Source organism: Trachypithecus francoisi, unplaced genomic scaffold, assembly GCF_009764315.1.
Source record: "Trachypithecus francoisi isolate TF-2019V2 unplaced genomic scaffold, Tfra_2.0 Contig01440, whole genome shotgun sequence".
NCBI classification, from domain to species: domain Eukaryota; kingdom Metazoa; phylum Chordata; class Mammalia; order Primates; family Cercopithecidae; genus Trachypithecus; species Trachypithecus francoisi.
In genome coordinates, this window is record NW_022681431.1 from 31,187,732 (window position 1) to 31,207,625 (window position 19,894).

General features: G+C 38.5%; 1 protein-coding gene across 5 annotated transcripts in view; it reads left to right on the forward strand.

Annotated features, from left to right (window-relative positions):
• HOOK3 (hook microtubule tethering protein 3) overlaps positions 1-19,894 on the forward strand; it is a 130,836-nt gene that overhangs the window by 50,568 nt on the left and 60,374 nt on the right. For all 5 annotated transcript variants that reach the window (XM_033232583.1, XM_033232557.1, XM_033232590.1 and 2 more), the window contains 3 exons: positions 7,995-8,062; positions 14,985-15,047; positions 17,103-17,186. In XM_033232583.1, coding sequence (XP_033088474.1) covers positions 7,995-8,062; positions 14,985-15,047; positions 17,103-17,186 — 215 coding nt within the window. The remainder of the gene's footprint in view (positions 1-7,994; positions 8,063-14,984; positions 15,048-17,102; positions 17,187-19,894) is intronic.

The window sequence follows — 19,894 nt, forward strand, 5'->3', positions numbered from 1 at the left end:
GCTAGCCATATGTAGAAAGCTGAAACTGGATCCCTTCCTTGCACCTTACACAAAAATTAATTCAAGATGGATTACAGACAAATGTTAGACGTAAACCATAAAAACCGTAGAAGAAAATCTGGGCAATACCATTCAGGTCATAGGCATGGGCAAGGACTTCATGTCTGAAACACCAAAAGCAATGCCAACAAAAGCCAAAATTGACAAATGGGGTCTAATTAAACTAAAGAGCTTCTGCACAGCAAAAGAAACTACCATCAGAGTGAACAGGCAACCTACAGAATGGGAGACAAATTTTGCAATTTACTCCTCTGACAAAGGGCTAGTATCCAGAATCTACAAAGAACTCAAACAAATTTACAAGAAAAAAACAGACAACCTCATCAACAAGTGGGCGAAGGATATGAACAGACATTTCTCAAAAGAAGACATTTATGCAGCCAACAGACACATGAAAAAATGCTCATCATCACTGGTCATCAGAGAAATGCAACTCAAAACCACAAGTCAGGAAACCACAGGTGCTGGAGAGGATATGGAGAAATCAGGACACTTTTACACTATTGGCAGTACTGTAAACTAGTTCAACCATTGTGGAAGACAGTGTGGCAATTCCTCAGGGATCTAGAACTAGAAATACCATTTGACCCAGCCATCCCATTACTGGGTAAATACCCAAAGGATTATAAATCATGCTGCTGTAAAGACACATGCACAGGTATGTTTATTGCGGCACTATTCACAATAGCAAAGACTGGGAACCAACCCACATGTCCAACAATGATAGACTGGGTTAAGAAAATGTGGCACATATACACTGTGGAATACTATGCGACTGTAAAAAATGATGAGTTCATGTCCTTTGTAGGGACATGGATGAAGCTGGAAACCATCATTCTCAGCAAACTATCTCAAGGAGAAAAAAACCAAACACCACATGTTCCTACTCATAGGTGGGAATTGAAAAATGAGAACACTTGGACACAGGAAGGGGAACATCACACACTGGGGCCTGTTGTGGGGTAGAGGGAGAGGGGAGGGACAGCATTAGGAGATATACCTAATGTAAACGACGAGTCAATGGGTGCAGCACACCAACGTGGCACATGTATACGTATGTAACAAACATGCACGTTGTGCACATGTACCCTAGAACTTAAAGTATAATAATAAATAAAAAAGAAATTACTCCCTGACTTATATTTTAGATGTTGCCTTGACTATCTTTTAAAGGAAAGAATAGTATTATGTATATCAAAATTGTTTAATTTATTTTTAAATAATTGTACAACTTTTAGAAATACCACAGGGGGCTGGGTACGGTAGCTCATGCGTGTAATCTCAGCACTTTTGGGAGGCCACTGTGGGCGGATCACTTGAGGCCAGGAGTTGGAGACCAGCCTGCCCAATATGGTGAAACCTCGTCGCTACTAGAAAAAAAAGGGAAAACAAAAAAATAAGCTGAGTGTGGAGGCACACTCCTGTAATCCCAGCTACTCAGGTGTCTGAGGCATGAGAATCACTTGAACCTGGGAGGCGGAGGTTGCAGTGAGCCAAGATTGCACCACTGCACTCCAGCCTGGGCAACAGAGCAAGACCATGTCTCAAAAAAAGAGAAAAGGAATACCACAGGATATTTTGTATTCACATACTCTGGCAAGAAAACCTTGAAAAACCTGGAAAACCTTGGGATTAATTTTCATATCAATAAACAGGCTTACAAAATTAATGGGGCCAGGCTCAGTGGCTCATGTCTGTAATCACAGCACTTTGGGAGGCTGAGGCAGGTGGATCATGAGGTTAGGAGTTTGAGACCAGCCTGGCCAAGATGGTGAAACCCCATGTCCACTAAAAATGCAAAAATTAGCCAGGCGCCTTGGTGGGCCCCTGTAATCCCAGCTAATCGGGAGGCTGAGGCAGGGAAATCACTTGAGCCCAGGAGGCGGAGGTTGCAGTGAGCCAAGATCGCACCACTGCACTTTAGCCTGGGCGACAGATCAAGACTTTTTCTCAGAAAAAAATAACAATAAAATAAATTAATGGTATCTATCACTGCTAGAAAAATTTCTCGCGAAGCATGTAAATCTGAAAACTGTCTTTTATTTTTTCCCATGTCCTTTGTATCGCAATCTAAAATACCCCATTTTAAGCTCCCAGAGCTGAAATGACCCAATATATTACAGCATTATTATTACATTGAAGTACAAGATTAAGAGCATGAGCTGCAGTGTGCCTCAACCCGTGAATTTCCACTCGTTTCCACCTCTTGCAGACAATCTGAAGGACATTGAGTAGATCACTTAATCTCTGTATTTTAGTTTTTTAGTAAAATAGAGATTCAGTATAGTACCTACCTCCTAAGATTATTGTGGAAACTAAGTAAGATCGTGTATATAGAACAGTACAGTGTCTTGCACATAGTAGTGGTTCACAAAACATTAGTTATTACTAGGAAACGTGAACACATTATAAGTTTTACATATACTATTTTATTCTATTTTATTTTATTTTTTCGAGACGGAGTCTTGCTCTGTTGCCCAGGCTGGAGTGCAGTTTCATGATCTCAGCTCACTGCAACCTCCACCTCCTAGATTCAAGCGATTCTCCTGCCTCAGCCTCTTGAGTAGCTGGGATTACAGACGTGCACCACCATACCTGGCTAATGTTTTGTATTTTTAGTAGAGACAGGGTTTCATCATGTTGTGTCAGGCTGGTCTCAAATGCCTGACTCCACGCACCTCAGCCTCCCAAAGCACTAGGATTACAGGCATGGGCCACCACCCCAGCCTATATGTAGTATTTTAAAACGTTTTTGTTCAATTATTTTATTGTGTGTTTTTGTGAACTTTCAGGTAGCCACAATTTTTTTTTTCTTTTTTTTTTTTTGAGACGGAGTCTAACTCTGTTGCCCAGGCTGGAGTGCAGTGGCGCCGTCTCAGCGCACTGCAAGCTCCGCCTCCCGGGTTCAGGCCATTCTCCTGCCTCAGCCTCCAGAGTAGCTGGGACTACAGGGGCCCGCCACCACACCCAGCTAATTTTTTATATTTTTAGTAGAGACGGGGTTTCACTGTGTTAGCCAGGGTGGTCTCGATCTCCTGACCTCATGATCCACCCACCTCGGCCTCCCAAAGTGCTGGGATTATAGGCGTGAGCCACCGTGCCCGGCGGTAGCCACAATTTTTTAAATGTCATTAGGTGGTGTTCGATGATTATATTTATTTTATCAATAAATGGAATGTAAATTAGTAAAACCACTAAAGTAGAATTAGAGAAGGCTATTCTCAGTAAGTTAACTTTTAATTTACAGATTTTGTTAATTAAATGTAGTTTTATGTGTACAGCAAGTCCAAGTTGACAGATTTGCACTTCGTTGAAGCTACTTGAAGACCAGTCTTGATATATAGATAATAATGTAATTAGTATCTTTTTTATAGTTCTTCCAAAGTGCTTATCTAATCTTAAATAGCTTTTTTCCTCTATTGACAACTACTGATTTGCATAGAAATCACTTGTTTTCTAAAAGCTGCAGTTCAAATTTATGCAATAAAGCAGATCAATTTTACCTTAAATTCATTTTTTCTTCTGTATTCAATTTATTTTACAAATATTGAACTTATACATTACATTAGGGGCTAGGAACACAGTGTTAGAACAGACAAGTGCCTGCCCTGGAGGAACTTGAGTGGAAGGACATTAAATAATGCCACAGATAACCTGTATGATGAACGCAGAGGTGAGTGTTCCGCAGCTACAGCTTAAGGGGAGACAGCCTAGGTTTGGGGTCAGGGAAGTTATTTAAGTAAAGCTGTGGAAGACAGTAGGTTAAGAGTAATGTAAATGGTAGAAACTGAATGTAGGAAAGACCTAGGTTATCTCTGAGGAATTAAAAAACCCGCCACACTATAATTGGAGTATAGTGAGAAAAGGATGAAGGAAAATTAGGCAGGAGATAGGGGCTATTGTAAGTGATGACAGCACAGTATGTAACTATTACTTATGTTGAAGACGATGGATTTTTTTTTAAACCCAAAGGTTTTTTTCTTGTTTCCCCACCCTTTACCCGTTGTAGTGCAAAATAGATTTCTATTACCTTGTTGGTACTTTTTTGCTGTTCTGTGGTATGTTTAAAAATAGACAGCATTATTTTCTTGAAGCTATGACTAATTTTATTGGTCTCTAATTCGGTATTTTTTAAAACAATGTATTTCTTTATCTCTAGCCCCATTACTATTTTATCATACCATTTTCTTTCTTTCTTTCTTTCTTTTTTTTGGCGGGATGGGGGATGGATTCTCAGGCTGGACCCTGGGTGGATTCTCCACCCAGGCTGGAGTGCAGTGGTATGATCTCGGCCCACTGCAACGTCTGCCTCTCAGGTTCAAGCAATTCTCCTGCCTCAGCCTCCTGAATAGCTGGGATTACAGGTGCGCGCACCACCACGCCTGGCTAATTTTTATATTTTTAGTGGAGACAGCATTTCACCATGTTGGTTAGGCTGATCTCGAACTCCTGACTTCATGATCCTCCTGCCTTGGCCTCCCAGAGTGCTGGGATTATAGGCATGAGCCACCACGCCCAGCCACCATTTTCTTATAGTAAATTTTAGTTTGCTTATTCAGTTTAGCTCAAGAATTAAATATGGAATTTTCTGAAATTGTGATCTATGTATATTCCTGAAGTGTCTAACAAGTTTTCTGTCATAGATTAGGAGATTAGTATACATAAGATTTGAGACATGCTTTGATTTTAAGGTAGAAAATAGAAATTATTTAATTAAAGTTGATTGATATCAGATGATAACTTCTTATGTATCCTTTTAGGAAATTCATTGACTTCTGGGATTCTCCTTAATATGTAGGGGTCTTTGGAAGTGCATAACTGTTGAGAGTCAGCTAATTATATTTACTACAGAATAGGACTAGGAAAAGACAGAGATGTTACCTATATGCATATTCCTATGGGAAAGAAGATAGTCAATTATAATACTTACTGAAGTTCTCACTCAGAACAAATGTTCTGTAGAAACGCCTAGATTGAGTTTCCCCCCAAAATTGTGTAAATGATGGAAACTTATTGAACAAAATGTTAACATCTCATTTGTCTAGATTCAGGACATCCTCTGCTCTCAGGAACACAGTAGAGTGCTATGAATCAAGTACATGAGTGTCTGAGTGGTTAAATATTAGCTGTCACTGCATATTTATGGTATATAACATAGAACTAAAGCAGTTCTGCTGTTTACTACCTGACTCACTTGGGATGAGATACTTAACCTGTATCTTTGTCTGCAGAATAAGGATGTAAAAGCTGGTTGTCATGAGGAGTGAATGAAATTGTGTGTGTGTGTGCTTTGTACTCCATAAAGCACTGTACAGATTAAAAGGGGCTTATGTTTAAATGTGTTTCCTAATTAGAAGAAGTGAGGAGCATCTGTTAGGGATGTTGACTCAGTGCACATTTGTCTTGGCTATATCTTACTTCTCAAATTGGGGCAAATAAAATGGTGGTAAATTTGAAAAAACAAAAATTAGTAGTAGAAGACACACTAATAATAATTATTATTTATTATCTTCCTTCTGTCTGGTACCTAAAAATGCTTTTTACAGACCAGGAAGCTGGGACTCGTAAGTGTTATGTGACATGCCCAATACTTCCTACCTGTGAGAGGCCAGACAAGGACAAAAACTCATGTTTCTTCCACATTTAAACTTAATATTCCCTGTGATAAACTATGCTGTGAATTTTAGACAGTGAAGCCTTCAGGATAAGCTGCCTCACATAGCACACCTCATTCTCCAGCATTGCCTCATAGACACACACCCAGTAATATCATATCATTTGTATTTTGGACTTTTAAAGATTCACAAATTTTTTTATTTAAAAAACTGTACTGTAATTTAGTTCTCATCATCATTTTATCATTTAGCATTTTACGGTGTTCGCGGGGAAGGGCCTTGACGTGGCAACACCGCTTCTTAACTAACGCTTCCCCTCTCACACCTACTAACCCCTCACCACTGTTATTTCCTTCACTTTCAACAGGCTGTCATTAAATTCTCTTTCCCCATTATCAGTGCCGCTGCTGCTTCTCTTCCATGTTCACAGTGTTACTTTTAGAGCTGTTTAGTCATCCTACCTATGCTGGTTTCTCCATAGCCTTTGAATTCTGTGTTCGATACTTTTGAACAGAACATCTAAAATCTCCCTTTCTGTATTCCAACACTCATAGGGTGATTCTCATTAAGAAAGCAAAACTAAAAATTGAGCTCAGACTAAAGGAATTCTTTTTTTTTTTTTACTAAATAGTGATTAAGTTACGATATTCCTATTGTTGGTTTAAGAACAATGCCTATGATTTAGTCGTGTTATGTATATTTGTACTTACAACCAAACAATTGATTGGGTACAAGTAGCCTTAGGACAATACTTCCTTAAAAATGTGTTTCTGATAAACTAAAGCTTTAGCATTAACCAGAAGTCATAATTTAATAGTATTGTAAAAATACCTCATTTATTTTAAATCCTCTGTTGGGTAGAGGATTACAATTGTCATTTCAGCTACATGAATCTCTTGTCAAAAGAGTACTTTGAAGCCATCAAAGTACTCTTGAGGGGTCTTTCATGGTAAGACCCCTCAAGGAGTGAGGTTTTATTGTGTATGTTGTTTGGATGTATGGGGTTGGAGAGGTACGTTGAGCCTAAAATTTCCTAATTAGTTTACTCTTTTATGTGTTTCTTACTGCAACATATTTACCGTATTTGTTGGAGTCCACCTGGACTATTGCCTTTTTATCCTTAATATCACTTTTGTAATCCGTTGTTGGATTCAGAAATGAAAACTACTTCCAGGGCTTTTTTAGACGGCAAGAAATTATTTTCAAGTTTGTCATTACTAGTAACAAAGAGATCTTTCTATTTTTTGGCAGTAGTGAGGATGAATTTGATGAAGTTGCTGCTTTAGCTTATTGGAGGTGTGGATCATTTTATTTTTTGTGTTTGACTGTTCAAGTGCCTTAGTGAGAAGGGGGAAGTAATAGAACAAGGAGTTCATCTGTAACCGTGAACAGTCAATTGTCATAACTCACTACCCTTAGACCAGTCAATAATTATTTTAAAGCCTGGGATTATACAATATTTGTTTAACTATGGTATCAATTTGTATGTTAAATTCATCTCAATTCTTTGTCCTAAGCAGCTCTCAGTTTCATTTTTTTTTATTTGCTGTTGAAGAAAATATTAAAACAGGCTGGGCGCGGTGGCTCACACCTGTAATCCCAGCACTTTAGGAGATCGAGGCAGGCGGATCATGAGGTCAAGAGATCGAGACAATCCTGGCCAACATGGTGAAACCAGGTCTCTACTAAAAATACAAAAATTAGTTGGCCATGGTGGCGCACGCCTGTAGTCCCAGTTACTTGGGAGGCTGAGGCAGGAGAGTTGAGTGAACGCAGGAGGCGGAGGTTGCAGTGAGGCAAGATTGCACCACTGCACTCCAGCTTGGCGACAGAGTGAGATTCCATCTCAAAAAAAAAAAAAGGAAATATTAAGGCAGAAATTAATGCAGCACGTTGATGTCACATAAAAATAAAGCACAGAATTCAGTTTTTTTTTTTTAACTGTGTAGCAAAGAGTAATGTGAAAGATAATTTTTAGATTTTAGGAAAAAAAAATACGGAGTTTTTTCCATCCTCGTTTCAGGCGTTACCATTTCATCGTTTTACATTGGCACGTACTCATGCCAATATTCCATTCTCGTGACCTGTAGCTGTAGCCTCAACTTTAGAAAGAATGTTGAAAGGGAAATAAAAGATCTTAAGGAAAGATAAATAGTGTGATTTTCAGACTTTACCAATACATTTAATGGTGTATGTGGGATTCCTAGGAAGAATCAAAACACAGGGGAACGACTTATAAGAATTTATGAAGTATGAGCCTTAACTGCCTTGACCATGTTTAACTTGAACAGTGACATTCCAGATTGTTCTTGTTTTCAGAGTACATCCAAGCCATTATGATGATGGAGGAATCTGTTCAACATGTTGTCATGACAGCCATTCAAGAGGTATGTTGGAGCTTCATGCTTATAGTTTATGAAAAATTAAAGAGTGAACGTGAGTATAAATAATACAAGTAGAAAAATTTGAAAGAGATTCTCCTCATTTTTAAAGAGTTTTTACTTTGCATTTATGATACAACTTTTCTTGTTTTTGTTCTAAAAAATCATACTCATTTAAATTTTCCAATTTTATTTAAATCTTAAACATTTATTTTGCAGATATAGATATAACTATTCCTAAATTTTTTTTTTTTTTTTTTTGGAGACAGAGTCTCACTCTGTCACCCAGGCTAGAGTGCAGTGGTATGATCTAGGCTCACTGCAACTTCCGCTTCCTGGGTTCAAGCGATTCTCCTGCCTCAGCCTCCCAAGTAGCTGGGACTACAGGTGTGTGCCACCATGCCTGGCTAATTTTTTGTATTTTTAGTAAAGATGGGGTTTCACCATGTTAGCTAGAATGGTCTCGATCTCCTGACCTCGTGATCTGCCTGCCTCGGCCTCCCAAAGTGCTAGGATTACAGGTGTGAGCCACCGTGCCCGGCCAACTATTCCTAATTTTTTAAAGTGCCATTAATGAAATAGTAATAGCAGACTCATTCCTAAAGCTAATAATAAATAATATCTATTATTTATTTATTTGACCGAGTCTCACTCTGTCGTCCAGGCTGGAGTACAATGGCGTGATCTTGGCTTACTGCAACCTCTGCCACCCAGATTTAAGCAATTCTGCTGTCTCAGCCTCCTAAGTAGCTGGGACTACAGGCACATGCCACCATGCCTGGCTAGTTTTTGTATTTTTAATAGAGACAGGGTTTCACCATATTGGTCAGGCTGGTCTCGAACTCCTGAACCTTAGGTGATCCAGCCTCCCAAAGTGCTAGCATTACAGGCGTGAGCCATGGCGCCTGGCCAAATATCTATCTTAAACTAGCAGTCTTCCTCACACTTAACTGGTGGTTTCCTGTTTGGTAGAAAATGAATCTTCACCTCCAGCCATTCCCAAAGCAATTTCTAGATGAATATTTACGTTTTAAATGTAAAACCTAAAACTGTAAAAGTAGAAATAAAATAGAGATCAATAGCTGGTCAAGTTCAGGATGTGAGAATGTTTTTAATCATAAAAGCAGTGGAAGAAACCCTTAAGGGAAATCGAAAAGTGTATGCAGGACATGAATATGCACTTAACATAGAAAAATATAAAAGACAGGCCGCGCGCGGTGGCACAAGCCTGTAATCCCAGCACTTTGGGAGGCCGAGATGGGCGGATCACGAGGTCAGGAGATCGAGACCATCCTGGCTAACACGGTGAAACCCTGTCTGTACTGAAAAATACAAAAAACTTCCCCGGGCGAGGTGGCGGGCGCCTATAGTCCCAGCTACTTGGGAGGCTGAGGCAGGAGAATGGCGTAAACCCGGGAGGCGGAGCTTGCAGTGAGCTGAGATCCGGCCACTGCACTCCAGCCTGGGCGACAGAGCGAGACTCTGTCTCAAAAAAAAAAAAAAAAAGAAAAAGAAAAATATAAAAGACAGGCCGGGTGCGATGGCCTCACACCTGTAATCCCAGCAGTTTGGGAGGCCAAGGCGGGCGGATCACAAGGTCAAGAGTTTGAGACCATCCTGGCCAAGATGGTGAAACCTCGTCTCTACTAAAAATACAAAAATTATCTGGGTGTGGTGGCACATGCCTATAGTCCCAGCTACTCGGGAGGCTGAGGCAGGAAAGTCGCTTGAACCTAGGAGGCGGAGGTTGTAATGAGCTGAGATTGCACCACCGTCCTCCAGCCTGGCGACAGAGCGAGACTCCATCTCAAAAAAAAAAAAAAAAAAAGAAAATACAAAAGAAAAATATGAAAAATATTCAATTAAATGCAAATTAAGATGAAGTTGTGCTTAAAAAATCTTGCAATGACTTTTGACACCAACTACCCAAAGTTAGGCCAAACTTCACAGATTTAAAGGTATCACTCTCTACAGACTGTCCACAGTTCAGACACCAGCTCCAGGCTCAGGTCTCCAGTCCACCCTGTCATCTGACCAACTGCCTTTCAAATTCAAGGATTCCCACTATCTCCACGCATTCTGTAATTTACTGGAACAACTCACAGAAGTCAGGAATGATAACAGCTTTATTACAGCAAATGGATACAAATAAAATTAAATGCATTTCTGGATTAAGTTTCTGTTAAACCAAAAAATGCGTAGGGTGAGGTCAGGGAAGGTCCCAAATGCAGTTTCTTTTGTACCCCACCCCATGGTAGCAATATGCAGAGTATTGCCAACCAGAGAAGCTTACCTGAGCCTTTATATCCAGAATGTTTGTTGGGGTTTCATTACATCTGTATGTTTGATTTAATCAGTGACCATGATGTCCAAATCAATTTTCAGCCTCCTTTGTTTCCCAGAGGTCAGGCCGATAACAAAGCCCCAGCCTTCTGATCACATGATTGGTCTTTCTGGAGTGGCCAACTCCTATCTGGAGTCATCTCTTTAGCTTAAACTATCTAGGGGCCCACTGCGAATAGCAAAGACAACTCCTATCTCTAGGGAAATTCTTTATTACCCAGCAAAGCTTTTAACGAGTTCATTGGTTTAATTCAGCACTGATTGCAGGAATGCAAACTGGTGTATCTTTTAAAAATGTTATCCCCTTTTATATAAGATTAGATTGGTCATGTTAAAATACCAAACTATAGTTACCCAAGCAAGATATGAGTTTAATTTGCTCTCAAGTGGCCCTGGGTTGGTGTGGAGGCTCTTATAGTCATCAGGAACCCAGCTTTCTTCCATCTTGCTGCTGTGCCGTTCTTAATACGTGATTCCCAGCTAGTGGTTCAGTGCTGGCTTTCACGTTTATATTTCCAGCCAGCAGAAAGGATTGAGGAAAGGTTTATCCACCTCCTGCAAGTAAATTTGCAGGAATTCTCACTCCTGTTAGCCAGATATTACCCACCTAGCCACATGGGGGAGTCTGGGAAATGGGGTCCTTATTCTAGATAGTCATGGATCCAACCAAAATTCCAGGCTTCTGTTACTAAGCAAGAGCAGGGAAAAGAATAAGAGGACCGCCAACCATTCTGCCTTACTGTAGTTGATCCTGTAATTCCACTTTTAGGAATTTATCCTAAAAAAAAAAAAAAAAAGTAAAATACGGCCAGGCACGGTGGCTCTCGCCTGTAATCCCAACACTTTGGGAGGTCAAGGCGGGTGGATCACGAGGTCAGGAGTTCAAGACCAGCCTGGCCAACATAGTGAAACTCCGTCTCTACTCAAAATACAAATATTAGCTGGGTGTGGTGGCACATACCTGTAATCCCAGCTACTCGGGAGGCTGGAGAATGGCTTGAACCCAGGAGGTGGAGGTTGTAGTTAGCCGAGATTGCGCCACTGCACTGCAGCCTGGGTGATAGTGCGAGACTCCATCTCAGAAAGAAAAAGTAAAATACAAAGATACATAATAGTGGTCATAACAAGCATTTATCTAGCATCTACTATATACTAGATTGGGCTGTGACTAAGCAATTTCCATTTGTTAGCTCATTTAAATTTCTGTACACTTGCAATTAATGCCTCCGAATTTATACTTAAAATGATTAAAATGGCAATTTTTGTTATGTATATTTATCACAGTATAAAGGAAAATTCACTACAATCCTGTGAGGTGTATATTATTGTCTTCATTTTATAAAAAGAAACTGAGAGAGTTTGAATAACTTGCTCAGGTTCACACAGGAAGTAGTGACCGAGATAGCACTCAGGTCTAAGCAGTCTGAGTGCAGAGCCCATACCTACAACCATTGTGCTGTATCCCCTCAATATAGTGTGCTTCAGTATTATTTACTAGTACTAAAGCATTAGAAATAACTACCCAGCGGTGGGACAATGGATAAATAAATTATGGTATACCAATATACTGGCATAGATATTGAAGCATATCTTTGAAACATATTTAATGACATAAGGGAAAACTCATACTAGGTTTAAAAAGGTAGATAGAAAGCACATGAACAATATGATCCCATTTCTGTTAAACATTAAGATGAGGGGAAAACAAATAAACTTACTTAATGTTAACTCTCCAAATAGCTGAATTTTCTTTACCCTTTTCTATATTTTTAAATTTTTCTGTAGTAACAGGAAAATATATGTATAACCAGGAATGTTTTTAAAATTAAATCTGTGACCAAGTGACTTTCTTTCTATGAACCTATCCCGAATTTTCTTTACCCTTTTCTATATTTTAATTTTTTTCTGTAATAACAGGTGGTATATCTATAACTAGGAATTTTTTTAAATTAAATCTGTGACCAAGTGACTTTCTATGAACCTATCCCAAGGAATTATTTAAAAACTCAGACCAAGACTGGACACAACAATGTTTATCAAACTATTCTATATTAACAGAAATGTGAAAACAATGTATATCCATTGGTAAGCTAGTGTTTCAATTGTGGTACATCCATATGATGGAATATTACATAGTTGATAAAAATGTGTAAAAGGGTATCTTAGGACAGAAGGAAAAAATTTTAAATGTCAAATGACCAGAACAAGATATAAAGTTGTATGTAAAATAGAATCCCAATTAGAGTTTTAATATGTCTATTATTTGCATATTCATTTAGCAAATACTTATTGAGTACCCAGTATGTACCAAGCACTGTAGTCAGCACTACGGATACAACCATGAAAAAGATAGACATGGTCTCTTGCCTCATAAAGCATAAGGCTCATAGGAGATGCTGGAAGAGATGAAGTTGAAAGCACAGTTGGGGATTAGCCTTGGGTGAGAAGAAGACCCCTTGTGTTGTAACAGAAATGAAGAAAGGAAGGGGTGGGCATGCCTGTCACTAAATTTGTAAATTGGGTATTGGAAATTCTTATCCGAAGGCAAGATAGTCTAATGATGAGTGTGGGTGAGTTGGTGAGGTTTGAGAAGCAGGAACAGTGTGGAATAATCTCTGATGAAAATGAGGCTGCTGGCTGGGGAAATCAGCTATGCTTTTTGAGTAGCATTGAAGGCCCAGTTGAGATTGAAAACTTTATTAATAATGACACCAGTTTTGTGGTTTTTATATTTTTTTACTCTCTCAATACAGTTGACCCTTAAACAGCACGGGTCTATTTTATGCAGGTTTGGATTGCACAGGTCTACTTTTGCGCAGTTTTTTGTTTTTTTTTTTTTGTTTGTTTGTTTTTTTTACAACCACACACAGATGGAATATACTGTCTTTGCAGGATGTGAAACTCACATGTACAGAGACCAACTTTTCACATAGGGAAGTTCTGCAGGGCTGCCTGTGGGACTTGAGTGTGTGTGCATGTTGATATATGCCTGAGTCCTAGAACCAGTTCCCCATCTATACCGTGAGGTGGCTTTAGCAGTCAGGGTGTAGGTAGCATATAGGCAGTTGTAGCTGGATTAATCTTGGATTGAGATTTTGACAGAAAAAATGAGGTCAGAGGAGAGTAGAGAATATTGACAAAAGTCATAGAAAGACATGAAATCTAGAGAAAATAATTGATTAAACATGATGAACCTAGGAATCAAAAGTAGGGAGGTAGACAATGTTAGCAGAAGAAATCAACTGCATTCACTATCAAGTCTGAGCTAAGTGAGGAAGAAAGTGAAACGGTGGGCTAAGACTGAAAGACAAGGAGAAAGTACAGAAGGATGGGGCCCAGAAGTCTTACTGATGTTGAGGAACAGATAAAATATAATGAGAGGCCTACAATGAGAGATGGTTGTGCTCAAAGTAGGATATCTAGATTTTTATTGAGAGCTGTTGCTGGAATCACAAGATCTCAACAGTATATCGCCCAGGCTAGAGTGCAGTGGCTATTCACAGCTGTGATCACAGTTCACTGTATTCTCCAACTCCTGGGCTCAAGCATTCCATCCACCTCAGCTTCCCAAGTAGCTGGAACTAAAGGGTGTGTACCACCACACCCAGTTATACATCCCCACATTACTGATTGTCCCTCTCCCTTTTGTCTTTGAAACAGAATATAAGAAGGAAACAACAGGAGACTGGGACCATTTGAGTCTCTCCCTGACAGTTGTCATAACCAGAATTCTGTTCCCTTCTCCCCAGAGATCCAGAAGATCTCTGGATCTTCTCTCTGCAACATAAGGGTTAGGGTGTCAGTGTGTGTGTGTTATCATTAAACATTAGCCAGTAATTTTCGCTAATACTGATGTTGTCCACATTTATTCTTTAGAAATAAATAATATTGCTATTTTTAGTGAGAAGCCACTATTTTTAAGTGTGTAGCCACATTTTAATTTTAATGACTTGTTTTTTGATAAGAATAAGTAATACTAGATTCTTATTACTAGGCTTGCAGTGAAAAAGAGCATCAGAATTTAGATCTCTAATTCAATGTATTATTTTATTTACTTCTTTTTCTCTTGCCCTGTCTTATGGTGCTGATAGCCCTCTAATTGTATTTATTTATTTATTTATTTATTTATTGAGAGGAATCTTGCCCTTTCACCCAGGCTGGAGTACAATGGTGCCATCTCGGCTCACTGTAACCTCCGCCTCCCAGGTTTAAGTGATTCTCTTGCCTCAGCCTCTTGAGTAGCTAGGATTACAAGTGGGCGCCACCATGCCTGGCTAATTTTTGTATTTTTAGTAGAGACGGGTTTCACCATGTTGGTCAGGCTAGTCTTGAACTCCTGACCTCATAATCTGCCCGCCTCTGCCTCCCAGCCCTCTAATTTTAAATGAAGGCATTATTCTGGAGTGGGGACAAAAAAAGTTCCAGACTCAGAAGCTTTAATGTAGGGCAAAGTGTTTTACATGTGTGTTTTCATTTTGATTTTTATATTTTTATAGTGGCTGGGTATTAATTTTCTTATGTTAAGTATTTTATGTAGAATGTCTTTTTTGTCTTATAGTTATAGTCATTTAAATCTTGATTTCAGCTGATGAGTAAAGAATCTCCTGTCTCTGCTGGAAACGATGCCTATGTTGATCTTGATCGCCAGGTATATAATTTTACATTGTTTTTATTCATGAAAAGGTTGTAATGAGAAGAATGGGTTAAAATTGCTTTTGGATTATACTGGTATAATTCTTTATATTTTACCTAAAATTTTAAGTACATAAGCTATTTTACTAATGGGATTTACACATTTATAATTAAGTTTGTAATTTGTAATAAAATGCATTTGCAATTAAAATACCATGGCATAACCTACTTTGAAATAGGTTAATTTTTTTAGTTTATTGTGACTCCTATTTTCTAATCATGAATTTTTATTTTTCTGTTAGTAATAACAATGCCACATTTAACACAATAGATGTTACAGCTTATGATTATATGAATCATAAGAATAAATTCATGTCATTTGCTAGAAAAATGAAATATACAATTGTCATTTTCTTGAAAAATGACATGTCAAATTCCTGGAAAATGACATGAACTTATTTTTATGATTTGTATCTAATGCAAAAGATACTTACCTTTTATTTCCTTTTGGCAGTTGAAGATGTCTTTTCCATCCCACCCCTCATTTCTGTGAAGTAGTGAATAACTAAATGCTCTAAAGAACTACTATATTTTTAAAGGAATCCTGCAATGTATTTTTATGGTTTTAACAGAAAAGTTACTTTGTACTTTTAAATATCGCTTCCTTTTTTTTTTTTTTTTTTTTTGAGACAGAGTCTCAGTCTGTCGCCCAGGCTAGAGTGCAGTGGCGCGATCTCGGCTCACTGCAAGCTTCACCTCCTGGGTTTTCACCATTCTCCTGCCTCAGCCTCCCAAGCAGATGGGACTAAAGGCGCCTGCCTCCATGCCCAGCTAATTTTTTTTGTATTTTTAGTAGAGACGGGATTTCACTGTGTTAGCCAGGATAGTCTTGATCTCCTGACCTTGTGATCCACCAGCCTCAGCCTCCCAAAGTGCTGGGATTACAGGCGTGAGCCACCGCGCCTGGTCTAAATATCACTTCTTAATGAAGTGTTAATTATACTCTCAAGTTCTGTGTTCAAGCTGTTTTGTACATCTCATGCAATACATGAATAGAAATCTTTGTTTTCTTTGTCTTCTTTCACTCCCTCCCCATGGTTTCTAAATGTTTTGCAGAAAAACCTTTGGACATATTGCATTTTCACCCAAGCTTTAATTTTTTTTTTTTTTTTTTGTCTACTACACAGAGGTTTGGTCACATGAAATGAAGAGACAATAAAATTTTCTTTTAATCAATTTTTTTTCATGCTTTTGCTAACTTAAAGAGTTTATACAGTAATGAGATATAACTCAGGAATGTTTGGTTTATGTTGATAGTAAATAAATTTTTTAATGGTGCTACACAAATTAACATAAGATTTTTTCCTTCAGGAATGTTTTTGTTTTCTTAATCTCAGGAGATGCAAATTTTCATCATATTCTAACTCTTTTCACAAGAGTTTTTGATAGTTTTTTTTTTTTTTAACTTCTGAGATACCTGAGCAGAATGTGCAGGTTTATTGCATAGGTATACATGTGCCATGGTGGTTTGCTGTACCTATCAACCCATCATGTAGGTTTTAAGGCCTGCACTCATTAGGTATTTGTCCTAACGCTATCCCTCCCCTTGCCCTTCCATAAGATTTTGATATGACTCTTCTTCCCCCACCCCTAGCATAAGGTTTTAATATGACTAAAACACTTGTGTTGAAATGTTCTAGCTGCATATTTTAACAATTAAAATCCCTATTCCTCTAGCACATACATATTTTACGAAGGTAAAATTTCTCAGTTATTAAAGAATTATCCTTACCAAGAACCAGGTAGTCTAAATCGAAAAAGATGCATAAAAAAACTTGATATGGGGAATGAGCCAAATTCAAAGGACGGAAAAGACAAGACAGAGTAAAAGAAATTAATTTCAAGTTAAAAGTGCTGTCTTTGTACTCTTCCACAGGATTCTTGATTTCCTCCTGTACCCTTCCCTCTTCAAGAAAGAAAGGGGGGAAATGTTTTAATTCTGTGTTGAACATACAAATTATTAATTGTTACCACTTCATATTAAAATGTTTATCTCTTTGTTTCTAACCAGCTTAAGAAAACTACAGAGGAACTAAATGAAGCTTTGTCAGCAAAGGAAGAAATTGCTCAAAGATGCCATGAATTGGATATGCAGGTAAGAGATTTGTTCTGTGCACTGCCTCTTTAAAACATACCACTGTAAGTACCACCACATGTGCTGTGTACTGCCATACAGTACATCTTAACTATAATGCAACTCTTTTTTAGGGAAAAAATGACTGGGTGCAGTGGCTTACACCTGTAATCCCAGCACTTTGGGAGGCTGGGGGGGGGTCACTTGAGCTCAAGAATTCGAGACCAGCCTGGCCAACATGGTGAAACCCCATCTCTACTAAAATACAAAACTTTAGCCGGGTATGGTGGTGGGCGCCTGTAATCCCAGCTACCTGGGAGACTGAGGCAGGAGAATTGCTTGAACCTGGGAGGCAGAGGTTGCAGTGAGCAAGATTGTGCCACTGCACTTCAGCCGGGGTGACAGAGCAAGACTATATCTTGAAAAAAAAAATTTTAAGTAGAATTGTCAAAACAAAAAAATTCAAGAACATAATTAAAGTTGAGAATACCTTTCACAAATAACAGACAAGAATAAGATTATTTGTCTGAAATTTACCTTGACTAAAGCGGGGGACATACATGGGAGACATAGTTGGCCATGTTTTGGTACTTGTTAAAGCTAGGTTATGCATATGTAGAGTTCATAATACTTTGTAATAGAAGAAGCATTTTGCTTTGAAAGGCATATGAGTTGGTCATTGCATTGGATGCATATTGAAGAAAGTAATCACATCACACTTGTTCGGTTATCTAGGAAATAATATTTACAGAGTCATAATGTAAGTGCTGTTAATTGCATTTCAGATTTCAGAATTTATATACAAATGCTAAGAGTTATAATAAGATTATATTATTTTTATAAGCAGAATATAAGTATCTTTAGTAACATAAAATTAAATTTATATACTGGGATTGGCAAACTACGGCTTGCTTTCTGTTTTTACAAATACAATTTTATCATGGCTCCTTTATGTATTGTCTGTGGCTCCTTTCAGGCTTCAATGACAGAGTGGAGTACTTGCCTAAAACATTTACAATATGGTCCTTTACACCAGAACAGTTTGCCAATCCCAGGTATGGACAGATTGCAAAATGAATGATAGTGTTGCAGAGAAGTTATGAGAAGAGAAGAGGTAGCCCTACAGAATGTTTTGCTGTGGAGAGAACAGCAACACAGTCATAAGCATGTCATCTTTAATGTAAACCTTACTAGTTTTCAACATTTAGAATTGTCCTATAGAGAAACATTATTGTGAAAGTTAAGATGCCAGTGACAAGAGTTTGAAAAGTAAAACAGGAGTGATGAAGGAAAGGGACAGCCAGAAATGATGGCTTTCATCTTACCAAGTAGGACATCTAGAACTACAGGGAGACAATCATTACATGACTAACTGCTCCTTGTCATCCAACCTCAGCTCAAAAATCACCTGATTTATTTGTCATAAAATGTCAGGCACTGGAATGCATCAGGCACTGAAGTAGGTCTAAAGTAGGTCTCTTCAGGAAGGCCTTCCATGTTGAGTAATCCCAAATAATCAACAAGTCTTTTTTGTTGTTCTTATTTTAATTCTCTGTGTACTAGGCTGTTTTTGTATAGTTATAAAGAAATACCCAAGGCTGGGTAATTTATAAAGAAAAAAGACGTTTAATTGGCTCACGGTTCTGCAAGCTTTCCAGCATGGCTCTAGCATCTGCTTCTGGTGAGGGCCTCAGGAAGCTTCCAATCATGGCAGAAGGCAAAGGGGAAGCAGCTGTGTCACATGGCAAGAGCAGGAGCAAGGGGTGGAAAGTTGCCATACACTTTTAAACAACCAGGTCTTGCAAGAATTCCCTCACTTATGAGGACACTACCAAGCCATTCATTAGTGATCCAGTGCTGTGATCCAAACATCTCCCACCAGGCCCGACCTCCAACATTCGGGACTACATTTCAACATGAGATTTGGAGAGGATAAATATCCAAACCATATCAGTCTGCATAGCACTGCATAGCACTTTTTATTTCTAGTTTTTACATGTATTTATTAATTTACTTTCTTGTGCAATGATTTGTTTTTAATTTGTTTCGAATATATAACACATGAGTAAGAACTTCCCTTTTTTCATCTCCATATCCCTTGCACTTAGAAAAGTGCAAGGATACCATACCTAGCTCATAGTAGGTGAGTGAGTGAATGAGTGAGTGGGTGGGTGACTGAGTGAAATATCAATAAGTAGTTTAAAGTTGCAGAGGTGATCAGTGAAGGAAGTGAGAATAGTGATTAACTATATTTATGGTAGGAAGGAATGGCACAAGTTGTGTAATCAAACATGTCAGAGGAGAGAGTCACTAGATAATGTCTAAGGTTGACAAGTCAAGAAATAATTGTGTAACATTATTTAGATATGGAAAGTAACAACCAAAAGCAGTAAAATTAGGAACAGTAAAAACTATTCTCTGGAGAGTGGGAAAACTCCATAGGAAACTGTAGCTTTTTGTTATAAGCCCCTTTGCTTTGTTATTTTCTTAAATAATCATGTTTATGTTTCGTTTTGTTTTTTGAGACAGGGTCTCCCTCTGTCATCCATGCTGGAGTGCAGTGGTGCAATCTTGGCTCACTGCAACCTCTGCCTCCTGGGCTAAAGCAATCCTCCCACCACAGCCTCCTGAGTAACAGGGATTACAAGCGCACACCACGACGCCCAGCTAATTTTTTTATATTTTGTAGAGTTGAGGTTTCGCCATATTGCCCAGGCTGATCTTGAACT